Below are 25,679 nucleotides of genomic sequence, written 5' to 3'. Positions count from 1 at the left end.
GTAACTGTCAGAAATGAAAAGTTAAAAAAGAATCTCCAAAATGAAGGAATTTAATCCAAAATTATACAAAGAGAAGCACATTTTACACACAGTATGTTTTACAGTCATGCAATGTCTACATTAAGTCTGATGCAATTATTATCTGAGCATTTAGAAAGTGGTTTGTGCTGATGATAAGGTTTTGATGAAAGCAATGTTGGAAAATGTAGTTTGTGGAAGCTAAGTACATATTTAGAGCTACGGTAACAGCAATTTTATTACTGCTGGTTCTAAGAACAAATGACCCAGTCTTGCTATTGCTAACATACAGTTGCAAGCTGGTGCCATCTGCCTCTCACTGTGTATGGTACTATTTGTTAAATAAATCATACACCAAACAAGCACACTTATATTTATGATAGATGTCATATTGAATATATTAATTACTTATGAGGCGTGTAGATAGGGCCTAAGGCAGTTCCTAGAAATCTTAATGACTATGGTAATGGCTCGATCTTTTCAGTGGGGGAAAACTGTGAATTTTACAGATAATTTCTTAAAATTAGAACATATATCTTTTGAGTGGTAGCAACAAAATTAAAATGCAAGATACTCTTTTCTTCTATTCAGCAAAGCAACACAAATGTAATATAGGAATATGATTTTTGTGATTTTAAAATTATGTATCTGAAAGTATGATCATTTTTGCCCATTGAAAAGATTGAGTAATTACCATAAGTCTTTGGCTCCATGATAAAGACGAAGCTTTTTTAAAACCCAGACTTGTGTCTTGGTAGACCACACCATTTTGTCAACAAATAATGAATATTCCGTGACTTGTGACAAACTGTCAGTGGCAATACCAACAGTTTTCCATTACTCTATCCATTTCAGTATTTGCTGCTGCGGCCTGATGCAGGCCCACTACGCCTTCAATAACATCTCCCACAAGTCTCTCACCACCGTCACCTACTTCAGCAAAATGTTAAGGTAAGACGCAAGGTGGGATAGAAGGTAATACATGTATGTGCTTTTATGAGTTATGCAGGGGGGGGGGGGGTATCAGGGGCGGATCCAGAGATGTTCTGAGAGTCTTCCAAGTTATCTTTATTGATCCATCCTCCATTTTTGACCGTCTTCCGACATAAAAAAATTAGATACCCGTCAATGTAAACTTGAAAATCTGACCATCTTCCGGAAGACCCAGAAGACGGCCTAAATCGGCCCCTGGGTATGGTATGTCAGTAAAAAAATGTGAAAAAAAAAATTGGTTATGTGCTACGTCATGTATATATATATGCCATACAAGAATTTATCACCAACTGATATTCAGATGTTTTTGAAAACTTACCTCAACATTCCCATCTGTTGCCTCCAATAACTGGAACCAGGAAAGCCATGCTGATATTAGAGGCAAGTTTCCAGAAACTCTGAAACTCAGGGTGTACTTTATACAGGTCTTAATACTTGTGATATATATATATATATTTAATCACTATTCCAGTACTGCCAGTGATTGTATGATCTTCATGTTCTTGGGTTTAACACTGGTCAGACCAGATCATGACTGGCATACTGGGTTCACTCTCTGGACACTGTTCCTTTGTTTAGTGATCAGGTTTATGAGTAAGTATGGAGTTGGAGTAGGTATTGTGTCAGTTGTGCCAGAGAGATTGTGACGGTTGTGCCACATTCTCCATGACCAGACCATGCCAGCACACAGCAGGGATCACTCTCTGGAGTCTATTCCTTTGTTTAGTATTAAATCAGATTATATAAATAAGTAAGTGATCATTTTGTATGGACATTGCGTTAGAGATACCAGACATTGTGTTAGATGTTCTAAACATTGCATTAGTTGTGCCAGGTAGATTGTGATGGTTGTGCCAGAGTCTAACATGTAAGAATACATTTAAACAGTACTTAAAGCACTGAGCTAATTGATATTTTCGACCATGTAAATAGGTTGCTGAGGCCTACAAGTCCAAGCCGGGGCAAGTGGGGAGGGGGTGGGGTGTGTGAATAATTAAAGGCATATGCTATAATTGTCTGCTCTATGTTACAGGTGTATTTGGTCTGACATTGATTGCTAATAAGCTGTACAGGCTCAGGAAGATTGAGCTTGAAGAACAGTTCATCATGGTAAGACAGAGTATGATACTTTGACATGAACTGTCAATCAAATTCTGTTTTTGATTTCAGTATATTAATATATCTGAGTACATGCCAACTTTCTAATAATTACATTCAGTGAAACTGAAGAGTTTCACAATATCACTGATCAGAGTTATTGATGAGAGGATTTATGTTACAAAATATGTCAACTTTCAGGCATATGGCGGACTTAGAGGAGCCGTGTGCTTTTCTTTGGTGGCCATGTTGAATGAGAATGATGTGCCCCGGTTCAGAGCTTTCCTGACTACTACACTGGTTGTTATCATATTTACAGTATTTATACAGGTACGAGAAGCTACACGTACTACGGTACTAGTATATTAAAATGGCATATCTGAAACCATCCATTTCCTGCCCCTCTTCTCCCACACAAATTATAAATAAATAGTTTTGGGCACTTGACATACTTTTATGAAGGTTTTTGATCTCCCAAACACCATTGGAGCACCTTTCCATATGATGTTGTTATGTTCTCTATTGACAAACAAGTCTAGTAATAAATTTTTTTAAAAATGTAATCATTTTCATATGCTTATAAAAATATGTATTGCATTTAATTATTGGAATGAGATGAATATTAAAAATCAAATTGTTTATTTTGCAGGGTGGTACCATCAAGCCACTGGTGAAATTGTTACAGATCAAAAAGAAGAAAAATAAGGTTGTGAGCATGAGTGAAGAGATTAATTACCATGTAAGTTTATTGTCTCCAAAATTAACCCTCCTCTCTTTCTCTCTTTCTCCCTCTCTCTCTCCCTCTCACTCTCTCTTTCTCCTGTAAAAGACAAAATTAAAGTAAAGGGATAGAACAGTTCTCCCTTACTTCTTTTAATAAGTAAAATGTAAGAAGAATACTTTTTCTGCTCTGTAAACCATACTGTAAACTTAAGCATGTTGTAGCAAATATTGACTACTGCTTCATATCTGTAATGTAAGTATCCTGATATAGTAGCAGAATAAGTAGAAAATTAATAAGTTATATTTGAGATAAAGATTTTATAGTCAGAGGTTGGATATAATGGCAAGACTAGCACCCTCTCCTGGGGGGGGGGGGGTAAGACCGCTTATGTAAAGCCAGCGTTATATGGAAGAGATAAAATTTTGGGTATTGTCACTCTCTTACCTTAACTATGGTGACGTCATGGGTATGAAACAATTGTATCACTCCAGGTGACAGACCATGTCCTAGCTGGTATTGAGGAGATCATGGGAACTCATGGTGATCACTGGTTGAGGGTAAGTATCACACCTAACACATTCTGTCACATTTTGCTGTCGCATCCAACACATTTAGTTGTCCATGCATCTCGCCTATCACATTTCAGCACAATTTACTGCTTAACCTTTTATTCTGTTTCAGTGACATAAACCATTCCACATTTACCCATTGTCATTTATTATTCAAACAGGTTATTCACTTAATTGCTGTAGCTTTAAATCTAATGCCTAATTTGAAGCACATTTTAGGAGCAGTTCATCTTCAGTGGGGAAATATGAAAACAGGGAAAGGTTTTATTTCATCAGTATTCTATTCATGGATCTTTGGATCTTCATTAATATTCTATTCTTGGATCTTTGTTTGTATAAGGGAAATTGTATTTCGCTTTTCTCAGGAAAGTGTCAATAGATTGGACTTGCAGTACTTAAAGAAGTGGCTTCAGAACAATCCCCAGAGACATGATGAACAAATCATGGAATTGTTCCAGGAAATAGCTCTAAGGTATGAAATTTTACTAGCTTTATACATTATAATGAAATTAAAAACTCTAAGATGGGGTATTTTATTAATATAGATGATTATGAAAGGAGCATATAAAAAGATAACTATGAAATATACCTTAAAAGTACTGTAGGGGTTTATGATAATCCAGATACCAAAATGAGTTTTTCCTACATTTAAGTAAACAATAACTAATTACCCCCTAACAGCTTCAGTAGGCATGCCAGACATCAGAGCTACCTAAGCTGAGTGCATTTTAGCAAGAAACCCCTCTGCAACGGGAAGATTCTGCTAGATCGATCTAGGTGTGGGAATGGGGTCTTAGATAAGATGTAAGTAATAAAGTCACCAGGCTGTATTGAACAGCTCAAGTTTTGACAACAGATCTCTGTGTTTTCTCTTTCAAGGCAGCACTATGAGAACGTTGCAGGAACAGAGGCAGCCAAGAGATGGGCAAGCAGCATCGATATTGCCCCAGAATTGTAAGTTTTATTTCACCGCTTTAGATAGATTTATAAATTTAGTACATGTTTGCCATTGTTCTGTTAGAAAGTGTTTTCACATGCGTGGAACTGAGAATTTTGTGTTGTGTGGATATGGGAAAAAATCTTAACTGTATAGCAACAGTTGTTAAAGTTTTTAATGTTAATCAAATCAACAATAGTATTTAAGGCAAGTTCTGAGTATTGCAGTGTTTGTGGTTTATAGTCATCATGTTGGAAGTAATGTTTCCAGTTAAGTAAGTCCAACCCAACTTGATACAGTCCTGGGGGTCAGGAGGACAATTTACCATGAAAAGTTCATCATGGGAAGCTAATCTATAGCATGCTGCTAGGGCTTGTGTAATTACAGTAACAGTGGTGGATAAAAGGAAGGATTAGATTAGGTTGTGGGGAGATGATCTTAATTAGACAGATTGCAGGGTTGATAAAATATCATGTATTTTTGCTTTTTTTTGCCTCGACACGGGAGACGAGATTAATGCCCTATTATGCTATTACCTACTAGTAGTTAAAATTTAAATTATACATTCAAGATGCTTTCTTAGCAGTTTATATCAATTAAAGGTAAATCACCACTTACCAAGTTTCTTACAGGAAGAAATATAAACTCAAAACTTCTTCTTAAAAAAAAAAGAAGCTTGCTCCTTTATCATCTAATTTTTGTAGCATAAATCATTTGTAAACATAACTGATTATTGGCATAATTCATAAATAATTCCTTTTGTTGCCTGTAGTGAAGGGGATGAACCACCAAAGTCTCCGTATGTATCAGCGAACAGGTTATTTCTATTTTTGAATTGCTTTTCAAACCTTACTGACTTATACCTTCTTGGTGCATACTGTAACCCAAACTTTCAGAATGTCCCCTTTGTTATCGGTTGTTAGGATGCTTTGACATCATCTTTCAGTGTGCTGAAGGGTAACATCATGGAATTTTGTGCTTGACATAAGCATTTCATGTTTTGCATGTACCAGTAGGTGACATCATCAGTTTTTGTGGCCATGTTGATGACATCATCAGTTGTTGAGCTCATTTGTATGACATCAGTAGTGGATGTTTACAATCATGATGTGAAATACTATGATATTGGTGGTAATGTCACCAACTGAAATTCTTTGTGAATGACAAGTTTAGATGTGCTCATTTGTGTTAAGTCACCACTTATTGTGTACTTTTGTATGATGTCATCATATTGTGCTCATCACTTACAGAACCTTACAACCCCTTGGCTTTGTTATCCAGAAAACTGATAATGCTGGACACAAGCACAACTTGGGCATGGCAACACTGATCTGCTTTTATAAATGTCATTTCTATGCAGTCAAAGTTACAGCTTTTATTTTTCTCGACCATCTTTTTCAATTTATGTGATGGTTACATAATCCGTTTTGATCGTGTGAGTTCATACATCATCCCTTTTGTATTTTTAAGTCCACTTTGGTGCTTAAAGGGCTTGGTATGTTAAAGAGAGGTTTGGTTATGGAGCCACTGTCTGCTGGCTTGCTTTGGACTGTTATACAGCAACCGGGGGTGTTACACACGAAGAATGTGAAGAATGGATTTTGGGCACTTTGGTAGATCTTGCATTTAGAGAGTGGTTATGTTGTTACAAAGCTTGAACTTGATATTTTCTGTAAATCTGAACAGTAACCCAGAAACCTACTGATGGATTGAGACTTGGCTATTGGGCATTAAAGTAACATCTAAGTAAATGCATTTGCCACCAGACCAGAAATAATGTCACTTAAACTGGCAGGACCTTGCATTGCTGATAACCCAACTCAGTTTATTAGGCTTTTCGTGGAAAAATTTGTATCTTACAGAAAGCTATCATAATAATGCCTTTTGATTGAAGCAAGTTTTTAAATTTATGTACAGACACAGATGTGTCTGTACATATAGCCATCATCTGCGTCTGTCGTCGCCGTCGTCGCCGTCGTCGCCGTGCACTTTTACCGATAACACGATAAGTGCAAAACCATTTTACCTTTTGACTTGAAACTTGCAGAACTGATGAATATTCATAATAGGCAGGTCAAGTTCAAAATCAGCATGATCGGGTCACTATTAGGGAATTTATGCTGTTTTTTCACTTTTTTCAGCATATATGCAGTACCGATAACACGATAAGTGGAAAACCATTTTACCTTTTGACTTGAAACTTACAGAACTGATGAATATTCATAATACGCAGGTCAAGTTCGAAAATCAGCATGATCGGGTCACTTTTAGGGAATTTATGCTGTTTTTATGTACAGACACAGATGTGTCTGTACATATAGCCATCATCTGCGTCTGTCGTCGCCGTCGTCGCTGTCGCCGTCGTCGCCGTCGTCGCCGTCGCCGTGCACTTTTACCGATAACACGATAAGTGGAAAACCATTTTACCTTTTGACTTGAAACTTGCAGAACTGATGAATATTCATAATACGCAGGTCAAGTTCGAAAATCAGCATGATCGGGTCACTTTTAGGGAATTTATGCTGTTTTTTCACTTTTTTCAGCATATATGCAGCACCGATAACACGATAAGTGGAAAACCATTTTACCTTTTGACTTGAAACTTACAGAACTGATGAAAATTCATAATACGCAGGTCAAGTTCGAAAATCAGCATGATCGGGTCACTTTTAGGGAATTTATGCTGTTTTTTCACTTTTTTCAGCATATATGCAGCACCGATAACACGATAAGTGGAAAACCATTTTACCTTTTGACTTGAAACTTACAGAACTGATGAATATTCATAATACGCAGGTCAAGTTCGAAAATCAGCATGATCGGGTCACTTTTAGGTAATTTATGCTGTTTTTTTCACTATTTTCAATATAAATGCAACACTGATAACACAATATAAGAAAAACGGATTGGCCAATTGTAATTATACTCACAGGAGTGGTCAATCTTACTAAAACGCAGGTTGAGTTCGAAAATAAGCATAATCGGGCCATTACTTAAGAAGTTATACTGTTTTTTCACATTTCCTCAGATTCAATTATTAGGCATGTTAACAGTCTCATTATTTAACTAATAAGATGCCTAAAAGTGTTTGTTTGATATTTCCTGCATCTTTACAACATTGTTAGTTGATTATGTAAAAAACATGGTAAACTTGTTATCATGTATTGTGTAATAAAGTGTCAAAAATGGAAATAAACTCATATCATTGCAGTTTGTCAGATTCAATCATCCACTATGTTCAGAAACTCAGAATGGAGGAAATTGGACATTTAACACTGTTCTATTGATACTTTTCCCATCTCATCAATTTTCTTAGTTGGACATATAAAAATGGCAGTAAAATGTTTATTTTGTTTTATGTTAAAAAAGTGTTAAAAATGGAAATAAACCCATTTCAGAACAGTGCTGTCTTGTTTACATTTTGGCATTATCAAGGCGTGACTTTGAAGTTCCATGGGCCTGAAGACCTTTGCTAGTCACATTTTCTGAATATCTGTGATACAAATATTTTATAATTAAAAATTGATGGTCATTAAGCTGTTAAACATTATGTAATATTGCATCAAAATTTGAAGAAACCCCCATTTCGGGCACTGCTTCCATGATGACCATTTAAGGAAAATCATGTCACTTACTGTTCTCAAACTTACAGGATAGAAACATGGGACTAAAATACAGCTTCAGTAGGCAATGCGGTCTGTTTGGTATTTTTTTTTTTTTTTTTTTTTTTTGGCAGTTAAACAGTTTTTTGTGAAAATTTAATTTTTCACATATTGGCATTTTCAAGGTGTGACTTTAAAGTTCCATGATACTGAAGACTTTTGCTTGTCACATTTTCTGAATGTCTATGTTACTAATATTTTATTAATAACATTTGATTGTCATTATGCTATTAAACATTATGTAATGTTGCATCAAAATTTGAAGAAACCCCTATTTTGGGCACTGCTCCTATGATGACCATTTAAGGGAAATCATGTCACTTACTGTTCTCAAACTTACAGGAAAGAAACATGGGTCTAACATACAGCTTCAATAGGCAACGCAGTCTGTTTGGTAAAATTTTCTGGCAATTTAACAGTTTTTTGTGAAAATTTAATTTTTCACTTATTTGCATCTTTATTTCACTTTTCTCAGCATATATGCAGCACCGATAACACGATATGTGAAATACCATTTTACCTTTTGGCTTGAAACTTACAGAACTGATGAATATTCATAATACGCAGGTCAAGTTTGAAAAACAGCATGATAGAGCCACTTTTATAGAAGTTATGCTGTTTTTTCATTTTTTTTAGCATATATACAACACTGATAATACAATATAAGAAAAACAGATAGGCAAATTGTCATTTTACTCACAAGAGTGGTCAATCTTACTAAAACATAGGTTGAGTATGAAAATCAGCATAATCGGTCCATTATTTTAGAAGTTATTCTTTTTTTTTTACATTTCCTCAGATTCAATTCTTAGGCATGTTAATAGTCTCATTATTGAACTAATAAGATACATAAAAGTGTTTGTTTGACATTTCCTGCATCTTTACTACATTGTCAGTTGATTATGTAAAAATGATGGTAAATTTGTTATCATGTATTGTGTAATGAAGTGTCAAAACTGGAAATAAACACATATCATTGCAATTTGTCATATTCAATCATCCACTATGTTCAGAATCTTAGATGGAGGAAATTGGACATTTAACACTGTTCTATTGATATTTTCCCCATCTCATCAATTTTATTAGTTGGTCATATAAAAATAGCAGTTAATTGTTAATTTTGTTTTATGTTAAAAAAGTGTTAAAAATGGAAATAAACCCATTTCAGAAAAGTGCTGTCTTGTTTACATTTTGGCATTTTCAAGATGTGACTTTGAAGTTCCATGGTCCTGAAGACCTTTGCTGGTCACATTTTCTGAATATCCATGATACTAATATTTTATTATTAAAAATTGATGGTCATTATGCTGTTAAACATTATGTAATATTGCATCAAAATTTGAAGAAACCCCTATTTTGGGCACTGTTCCCATGATGATCATTTAAGGAAAATCATATCACTCACTGTTCTCAAACTTACAGGAAAGAAACATGGGACTAAAATATAGCTTCAGTAGGCAATGCAGTCTGTTTGGTAAATTTTTCTGGCAATTAAACAGTTTTTTGTGAAAATTTAATTATTCATTTATTGGCATTTTCAAGGTGTGACTTAGAACCTCCACGGGCTTGAAGACCTTTGCTAGTCACATTTTCTGAATATCCATGATACTAATATTTTATTATTAAAAATTGATGGTCATTATGCTGTTAAACATTATGTAATGTTGCATCAAAATAGAAGAAAACATAATTTTTGGTGTTGCTGCCATGATGACCATTATGGGAAAATCATGTTACTTACGACTCAATCTTTCAAAAAAAGTTGGAAAAGCAGTCTAATTGGCTTCTTTTTCTGGAATTTATACATTTTAGTGAAATATTCATTATTATCTTTTTGGCATATTCATTGTGGGACTCAGAACTCCCATGGACATGAAGCTGAATGGTAATCAAATTTTCTACATGTCCTTGCTATTCATAGTCAATAATAAAAAATTGGTGATCATTATTCTATAAATTATTATGTAATGTTACATCAAAATTGACAAAAATATTTTTGTACTGCTTCTGCAAACATTATGGAAAGAAAACTGTGTTACCTATTATTGTGTTTAACTTACAAGTATGATTTTTAGGATTGGCATGCAGTTCAAATTAGAAAGCCAGCTCAATTGGGTTATCATTTATTATTGAATTTATGCAATTTTGTGTTAAATTTTCATTTTTCTCATTCTGGCTCTTTCTAATTGTAAATTTGAACTTTGATGGACCTGAAGCCTTATGCTTTTACTTTCGTCGTTGTTACCTGTTCTGCATAATTAAAATTTGATATTGACTGTGCAGTTAAACATAATGTACTATTGCATCAGAATTGGCAGTCTCCTATTTTTGTGCATTATTGTTTTGTGCTTTTCTTAAGCTGTGTCTTATGGGACAAATTTGTGTGGTCAGTCTGTAAATTCCCCTTGGGTATTCACTAGGCTAAGTTTAGTGCTATAAACTCATTTGCCTGATTAAGTGGCCATTAAATGAGATTTCATAAATCACACTTGTTGATATTTCCCTGTAAACTCCCAAAGGTTAAGCTCTCTGCTAGATAACAGTGTCCATAATAAGGAAGCACTGAATAGCAGCTTCATTAGATTATATTTTTGTTGTTTTCTTTTTAATTTCTTCTCCAACACTGGCATTTTTAAGATGTGACTTTCCCATCCACCTGAGGCTCTGCACAATTTCTGTATTTCCACGTAAGCAGTTGTATTGGTATTCATGTCTTTAAACACTGGTAATATTATTTTATGCACTGTCATCATTTTTCTTATATTGGGACTTTCATCATGTGAATTTTAACTCTCATGGTCATGAAACTATAATCTTATTGAAGGGGTGGATTGAGACCATCTTCTGGGTCTCCTGGAAGACAGTTAGATTTTTTATATTGATGGGTATCTATTTTTTTCTTTTGGAAGACCATCAAAATGGAAGATGGATCAATAAAGATACTTTAGAATACTGTCAAAAATATTTCTGGATCTGCTCCTGTTATTGACCATGTTACCTGTTGTGCATAATGAAAAATCAGTGTTGACTGACTGCTATTATAAGCATTATTTATTGTTGCATCAAAATTGACAAAATGACCTCTTTTGCATCTTTTTTTTCTGTTTTTTGTCTGTACATTTGACAGCTTTGCTGCCTTGTTTCACTTTTTTCAGCATATATGCAGCACCGATAACACGATAAGTGGAAAACCATTTTACCTTTTGACTTGAAACTTACAGAACTGATGAATATTCATAATACGCAGGTCAAGTTCGAAAATCAGCATGATTGGGCCATTTTTAGGGAATTTATGCTGTTTTTTCACTATTTTCAATATAAATGCAACACTGATAACACAATATAAGAAAAACGGATTGGCCAATTGTAATTATACTCACAGGAGTGGTCAATCTTACTAAAATGCAGGTAGAGTTCGAAAATCAGCATAATTGGGCCATTATTTTAGAAGTTATACTGTTTTTTCACATTTCCTCAGATTCAATTATTAGGCATGTTAACAGTCTCATTATTTAACTAATAAGATGCCTAAAAGTGTTTGTTTGATATTTCCTGCATCTTTACAACATTGTTAGTTGATTATGTAAAAAACATGGTAAACTTGTTATCATGTATTGTGTAATAAAGTGTCAAAAATGGAAATAAACTCATATCATTGCAGTTTGTCAGATTCAATCATCCACTATGTTCAGAATCTCAGAATGGAGGAAATTGGACATTTAACACTGTTCTATTGATACTTTTCCCATCTCATCAATTTTCTTAGTTGGTCATATAAAAATGGCAGTAAAATGTTTATTTTGTTTTATGTTAAAAAAGTGTTAAAAATGGAAATAAACCCATTTCAGAACAGTGCTGTCTTGTTTACATTTTGGCATTTTCAAGGTGTGACTTTGAAGTTCCATGGGCCTGAAGACCTTTGCTCGTCGCATTTTCTGAATATCTGTGAAACAAATATTTTATAATTAAAAATTGATGGTCATTAAGCTGTTAAACATTATGTAATATTGCATCAAAATTTGAAGAAACCCCTATTTTGGACACTGCTTCCATGATGACCATTTAAGGAAAATCAAGTCACTTACTGTTCTCAAACTTACAGGAAAGAAACATGGGACTAAAATACAGCTTCAGTAGGCAATGCAGTCTGTTTGGTATTTTTATTTATTTATTTATTTTTTTTTTTTTGGCAGTTAAACAGTTTTTTGTGAAAATTTAATTTTTCACATATTGGCATTTTCAAGGTGTGACTTTAAAGTTCCATGATCCTGAAGACTTTTGCTTGTCATATTTTCTGAATGTCCATGTTACTTATATTTTTTTAATAACATTTGATTGTCATTATGCTGTTAAACATTATGTAATGTTGCATCAAAATTTGAAGAAACCCCTATTTTGTGCACTGCTCCTATGATGACCATTTAAGGGAAATCATGTCACTTACTGTTCTCAGACTTACAGGAAAGAAACATAGGTCTAACATACAGCTTCAATAGGCAACGCAGTCTGTTTGGTAAATTTTTCTGGCAATTTAACAGTTTTTTGTGAAAATTTAATTTTTCACTTATTTGCATCTTTATTTTCTGTTTTTTTTTTGTCTGTACATTTGACAGCTTTGCTGCCTTGTTTAAAAATTAGCCCTGAGTCCGCAAGCATGGAGGCTTTTGATTTTAAATATAAATTTGAGTTCATACAATAATTTTGATAAGTTTCACTGTTAACTGGTGAATTGTATTGTAATGTAAGGTATTATGGTACAAAATTTATGTGTAGTAGTTATTGTGTTGATTACATTTTATATGTATTGTTGTCTACGTTATTTCTGTTCCACCTGTTTTTCAAATAGGGCATTGGGTAGATTGAGTCCATGTGTTAGATTGTACAGTCAGTTTTGATGGCACAACAAGTCACAATCAGACATAAATGTTGTCACAGCTAACACATTCAGTCATATGACGGAATGACCAATTGAAATATAAGAATTTTCCTTTCAGGTCTCCAGAAGCTTTGAAAGATCTTTTGCATGAATACATGCACGTTACAACGGCCATATTGCACAGAACAACAGACTTGGAGAAAAGGTTAATTTTCCCAGACTTTAACCAAATGTGAAAACCTCCACACATTGGTTTCATTTGTGATGTTTTGGTGTTAAAATAATTATTTTAATTAATACCAAGAAATGAAAATCAAATTGTTTTGTCACATTTGTCAGAACAATTTATGCCCAAGCTGATGGGAAAAAAAGTGTCAGAAAAATTTCATCACTGATTTGAGGAAATCAGTGTTAATATTTTACTAAAGAAATAATGCAAGAGCTGCAGTGATCCCTGAAAATGTGGTACATTATATTGTTATATGCATGTTGAAAGAGCAGTGTCCCTGTTATGGCTACATTGTAACAAATGCCTCAATATCAATCCATACCTTAATGATATCTTTCTTATTAATTATTGTCATTGCATGCCCAGGTGGAGGTTTATTCCAGAATACCCTTGTGTTTGAGGTCCAGATACCATAGTAAATAGACCTTTTTGATCAGTTTTCAGATTTATTTGGGTGGTGCTTGTGGATTGACAAGAGGCTTTGGGTGCAGATCAATATTGTAATAGTAGAAATTGCCACTGGGTTGCAGGTTGAAGGTCATCAACTTTTTTATGGGATCAGATTATAAAAACTATTGAAATTATTGTGTAGTCACGTGGTGAAGGTAGCTCAGTTGTAATCGGCCATTCTGTATGTGTGCACAGTGTGTTTGTGTGTGTGTGTGTGTGCGATTACAGGTCCCTGCAGATTAAGGCCATCGGGCTTCATCTAGGATACCAGTCCAGAATACTTACTTATTGTATTTTTTTCATTCAAGTTCATTCAAGATTTATGCAATGGAAGGGCCTGCAGTTTAAACACTGTTGTGGTAAGGTCACCTTGACCTTAAACTGAATAGTTACGATTATGATTTCACTGATCATGGTGAGAGTGAAGAGGGGAGGGTGTGATATGACCTATTTTTAATTGTGAGACTGCATTTTTGGTATGAAGAAAGTTGCCCAAGTCTCAGAGAAATAGGCCTTTTTAATACTGCTTTAGCTTATGATAAAGGAGTGCATATTTTGTATGCCAATGATTTAGAAATGGGCGGTGAGGTCGGACTGGTTGGCAGGAAGTAATATATGGCCATTGCTTTCAGTGGTTAAAAAGAGCATCATAAAAAGGTTGCAGATTAGGCAACTTGTATAAAATGGGGCTGTGGTTTAGACACAAATGAATATGAATAAAAAACTATTTTTTTCCCATATTTTACTTAATTTTTTTTTTCATTTGTGATAGGAAATTGGTGGTTATATCTAAAACTAGTATTTTATCCAGTCTTAACCTTTATAGTCCAATGAGATAGAAAAAAAATAAAACCACATAAATTTTGTGTTGATATACAGAGTGAAAATATGAGGAATACATTAAGGAAGCAAAGAAAAAATAGACTTATGAGTATTTTTGAGTTTGGAAATCATAGAGTGATGGTTGGTAGGTATAATAAAATGACTGAATGTGTCACAAAAAATTGTTAATTTTTTTTTTTTACCTGAATCCTGTATGTGGTCCATTCAATCCAGTTACTTATCAAGTATGATAAATTCATTAAATTATCTTTTTGTCTGTTATCCTTGACAGCTTTCTCAGTTTCTCTTGATAATATTGAGATATTGCTGTGCTGGAAGTGCTTGTACCCAAGACCCCATTCCCATAGATATTTAGATCGACCTATCCCCCTGGGGAGTCTCACTAGATTGGTGTCAGCTTAACAGGCTTAAATGTCTGTCCCGCCTACTAAAAGCTGAAAGGGGGTAATTTACTATGGTGCACGTTTGGCTGACAGCAATTTAGCGTGAACCCCCAGGGAGTTAGGTCGATCCAGATAGATCGATCTAAATCTCTGGGAATGCAGTCTTAAATATTACCTTTCATGTAAACTTTATACGACCCCACCCCACCCCTCCCGCAACTCCCAATTTAAAACTGTCCATTCATGGCAATTTTACCCTTTACATTATATCCTTTAACATTTTATGAATAAGTTATACATGTAACTGTTTTTATATTTTGTCACGTACATATTAACTTTTTTCCCAAAATTTTCTACATGTGTTTGAGAAGATCATTAGGATGGACAAAGTATATTCCAAAAAAAATTTTAAATAGATGGTTAATGTTTTTTTTTTTCCATAAGGCATTCTGGTGAGGCCACTATTTTGCATGTTGTGAGTTATTTCATGAAGGAAATCCCAATTGAATTTGTTACCTTGTATCCATGTGCATGTTTGCTTAATGTCCCATAACATCATGTTGATTTTTTTTTTTTTTTTTCAGTTTTATAACTTGATGTGTTTGTTTGTGTTTGATTTCATAAATGGCAAATGTCTTATTTAATTGCTTGATAATATTGGTATTAATATGTATAAATGTTGAATTATGATGATGCACTGACATTAATTTATTTTCAATTTTTTTTTTTATTTTCAGTGATAGAGAGAAGCTTGCTCAAAGGATTAGAAGGTAAGAAGTAAATTAATGGATTTTTCTCTTCACAACTAGAAATACTGTAATACTAGTTACCATCTGTGTTGTATCTGCTTTGTATAGTTTCTTTGGTGTGAGACTGCCATTCACCTGATTTTATTTAAACTAGATCATGAGGATTTTATTAGGTCCTTGATTGTCATAAGATTGTAATTAGCCATTAATTTGAATTCTAACATTATAATTTAAGAAATGATGATTGTTATTGAAATGACAGAGAGAAAGGGAGATTCTTAGTAAGTCTTTAAGTTAAGTCGGGTTAGTGTCAGGAGTTTGTGTCTTTATGAAAGGTTGACTTCTCATATTCTCCCACTGTGAAATAAAATATTAAGCAATTTTTAAAAAAAGTTTTTCTTTGTTTAGGTTATTAAGATTGCATTAATTTCTTTGAATTTTTTTCGTTGTGGTTACACAATTTAAGTACATACTCATTTATGCCTTTATCAGTTCATTTAGTTCAAGTATTAACTAATTTGTTTATTCATTCGTTCATATATTATTCAATCATTTCTCGCTTGCAGTGGGTCTGGGGGATCCCTAGATTTCAATCACGAACTTCACGTGCCAACTGTACCTCGTCCCTCCCTCCCCTTCTTGGCAGTTAGAAGGTACAGTGTATTCGGGGATGTACAGGCACCACAGTTTGCATGGGTGCTGCCAATTGGTTCCCCAAACCATGTATCTCTGTGTATTAAAATGCAGCACGGAGAATGGTCCTTCGAGGATTAAAAATTTTCTCCCAACCTATGCACATTAGTTAGAGTTGTTAGAAGCATTTTAGGTTGTGATTTCAGGCATGTTTTTTGGCCACTGTATACATTTGTCTGTCAGAGAATTATTGTTATTATTATTATTTTAAAGGGTTTAAGTTTGTATAAATTCTGTATCAATTTTGCTATATTGAATTTGAATTACCCCCCCCCCCCCCCCCCCCCCCCCATCTCAAGTGACATGCCTGGAATATATTTAGAAATGTGTTTTTACATACACTGCACAGTTGGATGGTTTTTCCTTATTAGTATTTTATTCCCGTGCACAAATTAAAAATGTTGGTAGCACTTTCAACTATTTAACCAAATGTTATGGTTAAACTTTTTTTCTTTTTGTCTGTCCTCTCACTGCTCTGATTTTTAATGTGAATGTTATTTGTCCCTCTATGAACAAAAATCTTTACTTCATTGTGAGTCTTTTCTCATTTGGTTCTTTGTAGAAAGTTGTCATATTGTGCCTTGGGGTGAATTATCATTATCATCAGTTTATCCCAAATTGTTGTACATGCATCTTGGAGGGTAGTATTGGGGTAATAATTTGTTTATGTGGAAATGCAATGAAATACCTTGATCATGATACTGTAAGTTTTTCTTTGTATTAGTATTACATTAGGTTTTATTTGGTACCATTTTATAGAAGTGTTTAGGTTCTTGGAATCTCTTCTGTGTGTGTCGTTTCTTGTTATTACAATAGTATAAATTTATTAGGCGTAAAGACTAGGTTCGCGTTGGCTCCTCACCATGACAGATGGCTCCATCTATAGACAAACCACAGACCACCTAATATGTGAAGGCTTTACAAATTTATAAACATTTGAATTAAACATTAAAGATGGGAGTCCATTTCCCCAAACTTACTAGCCCATAAAAACAGATCTTTTTTTTTTTTTTTTTTACTAAATTGTTTACTTTTGAAAACTGTGATTAAATATTTGGTGATTGCAGATCATCTGCGGCAGTTTGGTGAGTTCTGTTACATTCATCCTTTAACTGCCCACCTCCCTTTCCTATGACCACCCCTTTGGACAGTAACTCAAACTAATGTAGTCTAAGACTTTAGGGAAAACCTATCTAAATGATATTGGTTTTTTTTTAAGGGATTTGATCAAAAGCTGATAACAAGTCATTTCAGCCAGTTTGATTTTAATGTGAACCTATACATATACTACTAATTTATCAGATTTACTCACCTGATGCCTCTGAAGCTCTGTCCAATAACTCGACCTATACCAAACCATTTAATTTTAATGTTTTTAATCTTTAACAGGTGGTTTTCTCATTGAAAATGTTCAATCATTACATAAACAAGCAATATTATCCAACTTAAAAGTTAACGTCAATAAATGATGCATGATGTGAAGTGCATGTATCTTGAATTTTAGTAAGAAAATAAAACTGAAAATAAGCTCTGTCTGATTCTTAATGCAATCATGGTGTAGGCTGTGCATGGTCAGGTTATCTCAGTGTGGTAGGTGAGAAATCTGCATCTTCTCCAGATTGTGTAATCAGGTCACCATTGCGTTAGCTGTGCATGACCCATTGTGTTTGTTGAGAATGTTCTGATTGTACAAGCACATACTGAATAGGCAGGTGATATTTGTGCATCTGGCCCATGTTTTTTTTTTTTTTTTTTTTTTTTTTTTTTCCAACTTTAAAACCATTATTGAAATTGTTGCAAAATGGTTCATTTTTAAAAAATAACTTTGTGGTAAAGTTCATCTCGTGTTTGCACAGTGCCAACCATAACCCACTGTATTTTTTCCCTCTACTTAAAGTCATTATTTTCCTCCAATTTAACATATCTAAGTGCCAAATTATAATAAAGAAAATTATCTGTAAATTATTATGATATAATAATATTGTTATCTGTAAAGTCGTGCTTTATTTATAAGGTTTATTGTGATATTTTATACAAAGTAGGCATCAGTAATGTGCGCATGTTTCTTTTAATTCATTTCTTGGTACTTGCCAGTGTAATGACAAAATGAAATTGAATGTTTTGTTGACGTGACCTTACTGTTAAAGAAATTTGTGCACTACTGATTAAATTTTATTCTTTTGTTTATTCACATTGTCATACCATCATCAAAATACAGCATTTAACAAAGGATTGATGTTGACCCATTATTGTATTTCATTAGCAAACATAATTTTCCAAATTTTGATCAAAATTTAGTCATAAGACTATCTTCACACCTATGTCAACCAAGATGAACATGTTTAAAACTAAACTTGGATAATGTACAAAAGCTTGTTTCACAGATAGCAAAACAGTGAGATTATTTTCTATTTGTTATCCTGAAATTTATTATAAATATGTGCTGTTCCGGATTACTATGGTCAGTATGTCAGATGAGTTGAACCAGCACTGCAACCAACCCTTGTTGACAATGTGTTGGGTGAGACAATCCATCACACCTAACACAATCCTCCACCATTTCAGTGCTACAATTGCCTCCAATGCCTCTGATGACTACGAGGATATATTGGAAAATGCTGCCATGTTGGAACATCCAGATCTCCTGCGTAATGCCCCAGACACTGTGTTTCCAGGTAATTTACGATTTTTTCCTTACATAAAATGTCAACGAGGTATCTTGTTTACTTTTAATGATCATCATCGATCATTAGATACAAATGAATTAATAAATTAAAAATACTCTCCTCATAATAACATACAAATAACTTTCCTTTGTGATATTTCTTCATTAATAGGTAGTCCTAGACGAAGATTGTCTACTTCTGCTTCTGCAAAGTTTATTCCGAATCCCAAACCATCAGACTTGCGGAAGATGTTAGTAAAAGCTCCATCAAGAGCGGTAAGATATTGTGGTGCATTTATACACAGTTTATAACTGAAACATATCAAGAAATCTATTATAATTTTTTTTTCAAAAGTTTATAACCAAGACTGTCATGAATGCTGCATCCTCTCTATGAGGTATTCAGTTAGATTTAGAAATATAGGTATTATATAACATTATTATAGCTGATTCATTCAGTTTTATTTGTGTTTTTTTTTAATCATGTCCCAAATTTTGTCCATGCAGGTCGAATTTTACCATAAGTTGCATGTGTTATCCTCATTAATAATTTTTGTTTAAATATCCTCATACTGTGCACCTGTTTAGAAAATTCCTGACATTAAAAAAGAAAAGGAAAGATATTGTAGTACATTTTTTCACAGCTAGTCTTTACTATTGTAGCTCCATGCCAAAGCCAATAAGAATCTAGTCAGAGAGGACTCCCAAGACTTGGTCCACCAGCTACATGAGAAGCAGTTGAGACAAAACCGCTACAGGAGAGCCATGAGTGTCTCTTTCTCTCCCAGTGGATCACCACTTCTACCAAGATCTGTAAAGGGTAAGTGTTATGGTATGGAGATTGTGGTAGATGTGCCAGAATGTGATTGCAGTAGATGTGCCAGAATGTGATTGTGGCAGATGTCCTGGAATGTGATTGCTGTAGATGTGGCAGAATGTGATTGTGGCAGATGTCCTGGAATGTGATTGCTGTAGATGTGGCAGAATGTGATTGTGGCAGATGTGGTAGTTTTGCCAGAATGTGATTGTGATAGATTGCCTGAGATGTGATTGTGGTGGATGATTAATGAATGTACTGGGGCTTTGTTAAATTTGCTAAGATTGCTTGTGCCAGGTTGTAAAAGATTCACATTCATGATAAGCGCACTCTCTCTCTCTCCATCTCTCTTTCTCTCTCTCTCAGTGTTTACACTGTATACTTACAATATTCCAGGAGCAGCCAGACAAGCAGCTTTCACAGCAAAACTACGTAGGCAGCATAGTGAGCCCAGTCCTGAAAAGGAGATTGTGGACGGAGTCCATGATGAGAGAAAACGTGTCACTTTACCTCCAGAGAGGTCGCACCACATGGAGGCAATTGAGGAGTCAGAAGAGTCTGAGACAGAGGACACAAAGGGAGAAAAACCTAAGGGAAATGGTGAAACCAAGGTCCCATTTTCAGAGGCAGAACGTGAGGCCGACGTGCGTGCGGAGAGAGCCAAGACGCGGAGAGTACAAAAAGCGTATAGCTTAGGAGACACACCCAAAGATTCAGCAATGTTTGATCTGGGACGAGGGGAGAGTGAGGAAGCAGAGGACACTTTTCCTGAAGAAACAGAGATGGTGGAGCTGCCAAAAAAAGATGCCAGTGAAACTGACCCTATGTTGACAAAGAGTGCCACTGACACTGCCCTCATCAAAAGAGGCCAAGAAACCAAGGTAAAAGTCAGGCAAACACCAGGGGCATTGCTACAGAAAATAGGGCCTGGGCAAGCACTGAAAATGCACTCTGTATGAGCAATTTAGTTTCTGAAATATAAATAAAATATATAAAATGTTCATTCTGTGTTACAACTATACATACAACTTCTATTTTCAAAGCAGAAAACTAAATGTCTATCTGGCTAATGATTGAAAATTGATAGAAAATTAAAAGTTTGTGGAAAATCAAATTGCCCAGAGGCACATCACTGTACAAGACATTTTAAAATCATGTTCATATCAGTTGTTTACTTTTGCATAGTGAGGTAATATTATGTTTAATTTTTTAAATATAAGGGTGATCAAATTTATTTTATTTTATAATGTGCAGTAGTGATAAGGAAGAATAATAAATGAAAAGAGTTTGTATTATTAAACAAAACTATGATGTAAACATCAAAAGAATTGACAAAAAGATGTCTGCTTTTTAACCATTTAAATACTATAACTATAATGGCTATTTGTTTGAAATATATAAATGTTTAAAAAAAAGTTGTGAGAGTGATGAAATATTTTTTTATATATTTAGGTGGATATAGAAGACAGCAGCTCAGAAACTGACAATGGCAAGACAAAACCAATGGCTGAGAAAAGGCGAAGGATGAGGAAACTACAGCGCAAAGGAGCAATGGACGACCCAAAGGTGTAACTGGTCATCACGAATGGAGACGATTTAAAGTGGAGTCATAGATCAGCAGCAAAATGTTGGGGATGAGGTCAAAATCACAGTAGTGGATGAAAAAATTTAACACTAGCCTGTGAATATACGTATATGTGTATGTTAATAAACACGGTTTGGTTTGACAATATACATATTATATAGGAAGGTACAGCTTTAAATATCAGGGCAAGTATGGATTAAACAAAGAGGTTATGCAACCAAGTTTGATATTCATATTTTGTAACATCTGATGAACTTGTAGACTTTAAAAAATATTATTATTATTATTAATATTATTATTATTATTATAAGAAGTCGATGTAAAATGTTTAAGAAACAGGTAAAGAGAATTATAAAGTGTTACGAATTAAATTATTTGGTTTATAGCATCAAAATATTTTGATGATGCCATAGAATTTCTGAACTCATCCAAGAAGTAAAAATGCATGAATGCTATAGTGAATAGCACAAAATGAAAAGATGATGTCATATGTTACAATGGAAAAAAATTGTTATAACATTCGAAAGGGTAAAAGTTTCATTAGTTCAACTGTGACCGTCTCTGGTACAAACAAACAAATGCAGATGAAGTATAATACATTTGTTGAAGTAAACTGTTATAAAAACAAAAGAAATATAAGATGTTCTTTTGTCATAATTGACAAAAGTTGTTTTAGGCTTGGACATAATAATGTAATTTTGTCCATTTATTACGTGAGGTGCAATTTGTTAAGCACAGCCATAATGTGAGATTTCTGCTCAAAAGCAAATGTAGAATTTTTTTCAAAATGATTCCTTAACCAAACTATATCTTGTAATTTTTTTATGCCTTTTAACATGGTGTCATTGATTCAGGTGATAGATAAAATCAATGTGTTAAATAGAATGCCTTTCATAGTGTCTAGAAATTATTTTTTAACTCTACATTAGATATTTGCTATATATTCAAGGTATGTATGTTGCTTTTGGAAACCTTATTTACAAGGTGTTGAGCCTTATGAACTAATTTTTTTATGATATATTCTATGATATATACTAAGATTTTCTATCTTTGTCAAAAAAATTCATTTTAAAATATAATAAGGCTTTTTAGTTTTAGATGCATTCATTATGTTATAATAACTACAGGGTGAACTTGCTGCATGGTCAACACCTTAACTTTGTACCTTTGCATGTGTTGAATAGCAGTCAGTGTGTTATTATTGCTATGACTGCCATGGGGTCAAAAGATGAGAATATATTATACAACAAACCAGGGCAAAACTATGCCATGATGTTTCATCAGCTTTTTTTTTTTTTTTTTTTTTTTTTTTTTTTTTTTTTTTTTTTTTTTTTTTAGGGGGAGGGGCTTATGATTTAACAAAAAAAACATACCCATTTGGCAGAATGGTGTGCCACAGTTTGAGACTAAGGGTACATATGCCACTAAGAAACAGTTTTTTATAGTCTCATGATATATATTTCAGAGTGCAGGTTTTCAGTACTAACATCGTCTCATTTTTGTGTTGTTTTTTGTACTCTTGACAATCATGAGGTTTGTTGTTTTTAATGAATTAATAGTAGACATTTTATATATATACAGTGATAAAAGATGAGATGACGGGTCTAAATTCCTTCAATCAGAGCCACAGAACAATTGCGACAAAGCCAGAAGAAATGGTTTGACGTTTTGTTCTACAAGGAAATGTCCATTAGGATAATGTTTATTATCATGTATCTCATATTTCATATATTTAACTGAATACAGTGGATTGCTGTTTTATACAGTTGTTGCAATCATTTTAATTAACTTTTATGTGTGTTTTATGTCACTGTTATTCAGATGATTATTTGGATTTGCAGTGGGTCCTTTCATAAACACAAACTATTTTAAGGGTTGTGATTACAGGCGGCTGCTTTGTTTAAGATATAGGTTGAAACTGTCTTAGATAAACCCAAGATGAATGTATGTAGCATATTGCAGCTATCTAATAAGCATAATGCTTTATATAATATATATGATTAAGCAATTTTTATTGTTTCCAGAAATGTAAAGAAGACTAAAACAGAGTCACACCCATGGAGTGTACATTCAAGTGATAACTTGATTTTGGCTTATCGTAATCACTATAATGTCAATTAGTATTTCATCAGAGGTATCAAAATTATGGATAGAGATGGTTAGATATTCTAAATGCAATTATTATTTATTGACAAAGTACAGTTCTGAGAGAAACCATTACAATATGCCTATTGTTTTATAATCAAATGCTTTAATTTGTTTCAGTTTTAAAGTTTTGATTTGAAAACATCCAATATAGAGGGTCGTATGGAAGATTAATAGTTTAAATGAACATGTTTTACTACCTTGAAATAAATAAATTATTATTATTATTATGTGGCCTGAAAGATACTAGAGTCACCCTGTGGTTAGAGGTCACTGGTATTAAGCATCCTGACGTGCTGTTTTTGGAGGAGAGATTCCATACATTGACCTCTGAAACTCGGGGCTCACCAGTCGGTAAAAACTTGAAAATTTAGTCGGAAGACGATTCTCCGGACATAATTTTTTACACTTCGAAAATTTTGTCAAGTTTGAAAATGAGCTTCTCAATAAATTTGAAAAGTTTGTTAGCTAATGTGGCCAAGTTGGATTCTTGCATTTTGAAAAATTAATTTTTCAGTGACGAAATTTTCAAGCTTTTACTGTACACTGTAGGAGAAATTTAGTGGTTGAATATAAGGTTTGTTTAATTGTTATTCTGAAGTGTTTTATGAGCTGTTGCTTAAGTGCTTATATAAAGAAGGGGTGTATATCTTATGGTATAATTGTATGAAGAAAGGAGTCAAAATTGTTAGATTTGAGATACTAGTACATGCAAGAAATTGGATCAGCTCTGCATTGTATATATATTTAACAATGAAAACTTTATTCTTGCATAATTTGTTATAAGGATAATAATATTACAGTTATGTAAAAAAAAAAAAATTAGGAAAATGGCAAGCTGTAATTGAATACTATGGTGAGGAACATTCTTACTATAGAATAGAAAAATTGCATATTTAGTTTTAATAGTCTACTGAGATGATTATATTTGAGATGAAAAAAAGAAAAAAAATTAAACACTTCATTAAAAGTATACTATGTGATAATTATATTGATCTATATTAATCTGAACAATATCTTGTTCATTCCTTTAGAAGGCCAATGAATGGTCACAATATAGGTAAGCACCTACTGGTGTTTCCCAGATCATGTTTCCCCTACATGTTGCTCTTGTGAGAAGAGCAAAATCATGTGAACTATCAGTGTTTAAGCTTTAAGGCCTGAAACTAAACAAACCCTTTATTCAGAAGGTGCTTGGTATCATCCACAGAAACATGTATATGCACTTTCAAGTCATCTTATTTCTGAATTTCAGACTTGAACACTTTTTGTTAAACCCAAATTGCAGGCAGGCTTGAGCTCTTCTGGTTCCCCTGTTTTGAACATAAGATAATTATTATATAGCTGTTATAGTATTTGTATATAAACATAATACCGTATGTTACTGAGTTAATACAGTATGTATAGATTATGGTTGTTGGGTTTTAATAAATGAAAGAGCATTTATTGTTGTTGTTATTTTTCACATGATATTTATATGTTTTTGGCTTAAATGGGAAAAATGCCTAAAAGAGGGAATAAAAAAGCTGTGTTAATGTCTTTTGATACGTGTATGTTTTATTTTCATGAAATCCAAAATATTGCAAACTGAGTGATTACTCAGCGTTGTGCTCAGGCATCCCAGTATTTCATCCTTACCCCATACAAGTAAGCTCTACGTACATCACTTGCTCTACATGAAGAAAATCTTTATGGTTTTGTACAAATATGAACCTTACTACCGGTGTAGCATATATGTACATGTGAACATAAATGGGGGAACCCAATGATCTTTGAAATCGTAATACAATTATACACAGTACCCAGTATTTTTAGTAAACGAATGCATCATTTGCACCAATAATTCCCCTATATGCATTTAATAAATTGGTGGCTATGTTTTATTTTATGATGATGTGTGTGTAAGAACCCAGGTTTTACTTGTCATACATGCTGTACGAGTACACTAAGGCTGTGGTGCCTCAGCTTAGTTGTATACATATATGTAAACTGTACATGTACTGAGTACAGTACGAGGGGGGGGGTATTCTTTCATTCCATAATGACTAGAAAAACCGAAAAGTTTAATATTTTAATACGAAATAACTAGCCTAAAGGAAATATGGATAAACTTATGATCATTTAAACTCCGTTTACTTTTTATTTACAAGACAACAGTTTTACCATGCACTTTTAACGGCATTTTGCTTCTTCGTACAGCTGGAACGTTGTCACATGACAGTCACGTGACGTAAGAGGTTCTC

General features: G+C 33.7%; 1 protein-coding gene across 1 annotated transcript in view; it reads left to right on the top strand.

The window, feature by feature from the left end:
* Positions 1-24,880, top strand: part of LOC106164100 (sodium/hydrogen exchanger 2-like) — a 61,880-nt gene extending 37,000 nt beyond the window's left edge. Inside the window, exons 13-30 of the mRNA XM_086997212.1 lie at positions 874-969; positions 1,484-1,605; positions 2,045-2,121; positions 2,311-2,439; positions 2,759-2,848; positions 3,325-3,390; positions 3,768-3,874; positions 4,282-4,356; positions 5,112-5,138; positions 12,996-13,082; positions 15,520-15,552; positions 16,098-16,184; positions 17,292-17,309; positions 18,790-18,899; positions 19,062-19,165; positions 19,553-19,709; positions 20,103-20,587; positions 21,159-24,880. Coding sequence (XP_086853338.1) covers positions 874-969; positions 1,484-1,605; positions 2,045-2,121; positions 2,311-2,439; positions 2,759-2,848; positions 3,325-3,390; positions 3,768-3,874; positions 4,282-4,356; positions 5,112-5,138; positions 12,996-13,082; positions 15,520-15,552; positions 16,098-16,184; positions 17,292-17,309; positions 18,790-18,899; positions 19,062-19,165; positions 19,553-19,709; positions 20,103-20,587; positions 21,159-21,278 — 1,990 coding nt within the window. The 3' untranslated portion in view covers positions 21,279-24,880. The remainder of the gene's footprint in view (positions 1-873; positions 970-1,483; positions 1,606-2,044; positions 2,122-2,310; positions 2,440-2,758; positions 2,849-3,324; positions 3,391-3,767; positions 3,875-4,281; positions 4,357-5,111; positions 5,139-12,995; positions 13,083-15,519; positions 15,553-16,097; positions 16,185-17,291; positions 17,310-18,789; positions 18,900-19,061; positions 19,166-19,552; positions 19,710-20,102; positions 20,588-21,158) is intronic.
* The last annotated feature ends 799 nt before the right edge of the window (positions 24,881-25,679 follow it).

The sequence above is a fragment of the Lingula anatina genome, chromosome 10 (genome assembly GCF_051362555.1).
Source record: "Lingula anatina isolate TDL-2025a chromosome 10, LinAna3.0, whole genome shotgun sequence".
Classification (NCBI taxonomy): Eukaryota; Metazoa; Brachiopoda; class Lingulata; order Lingulida; family Lingulidae; genus Lingula; species Lingula anatina.
Note: the sequence above shows the minus strand (reverse complement) of the source record. Positions and strands in the feature narration are given on the sequence as shown.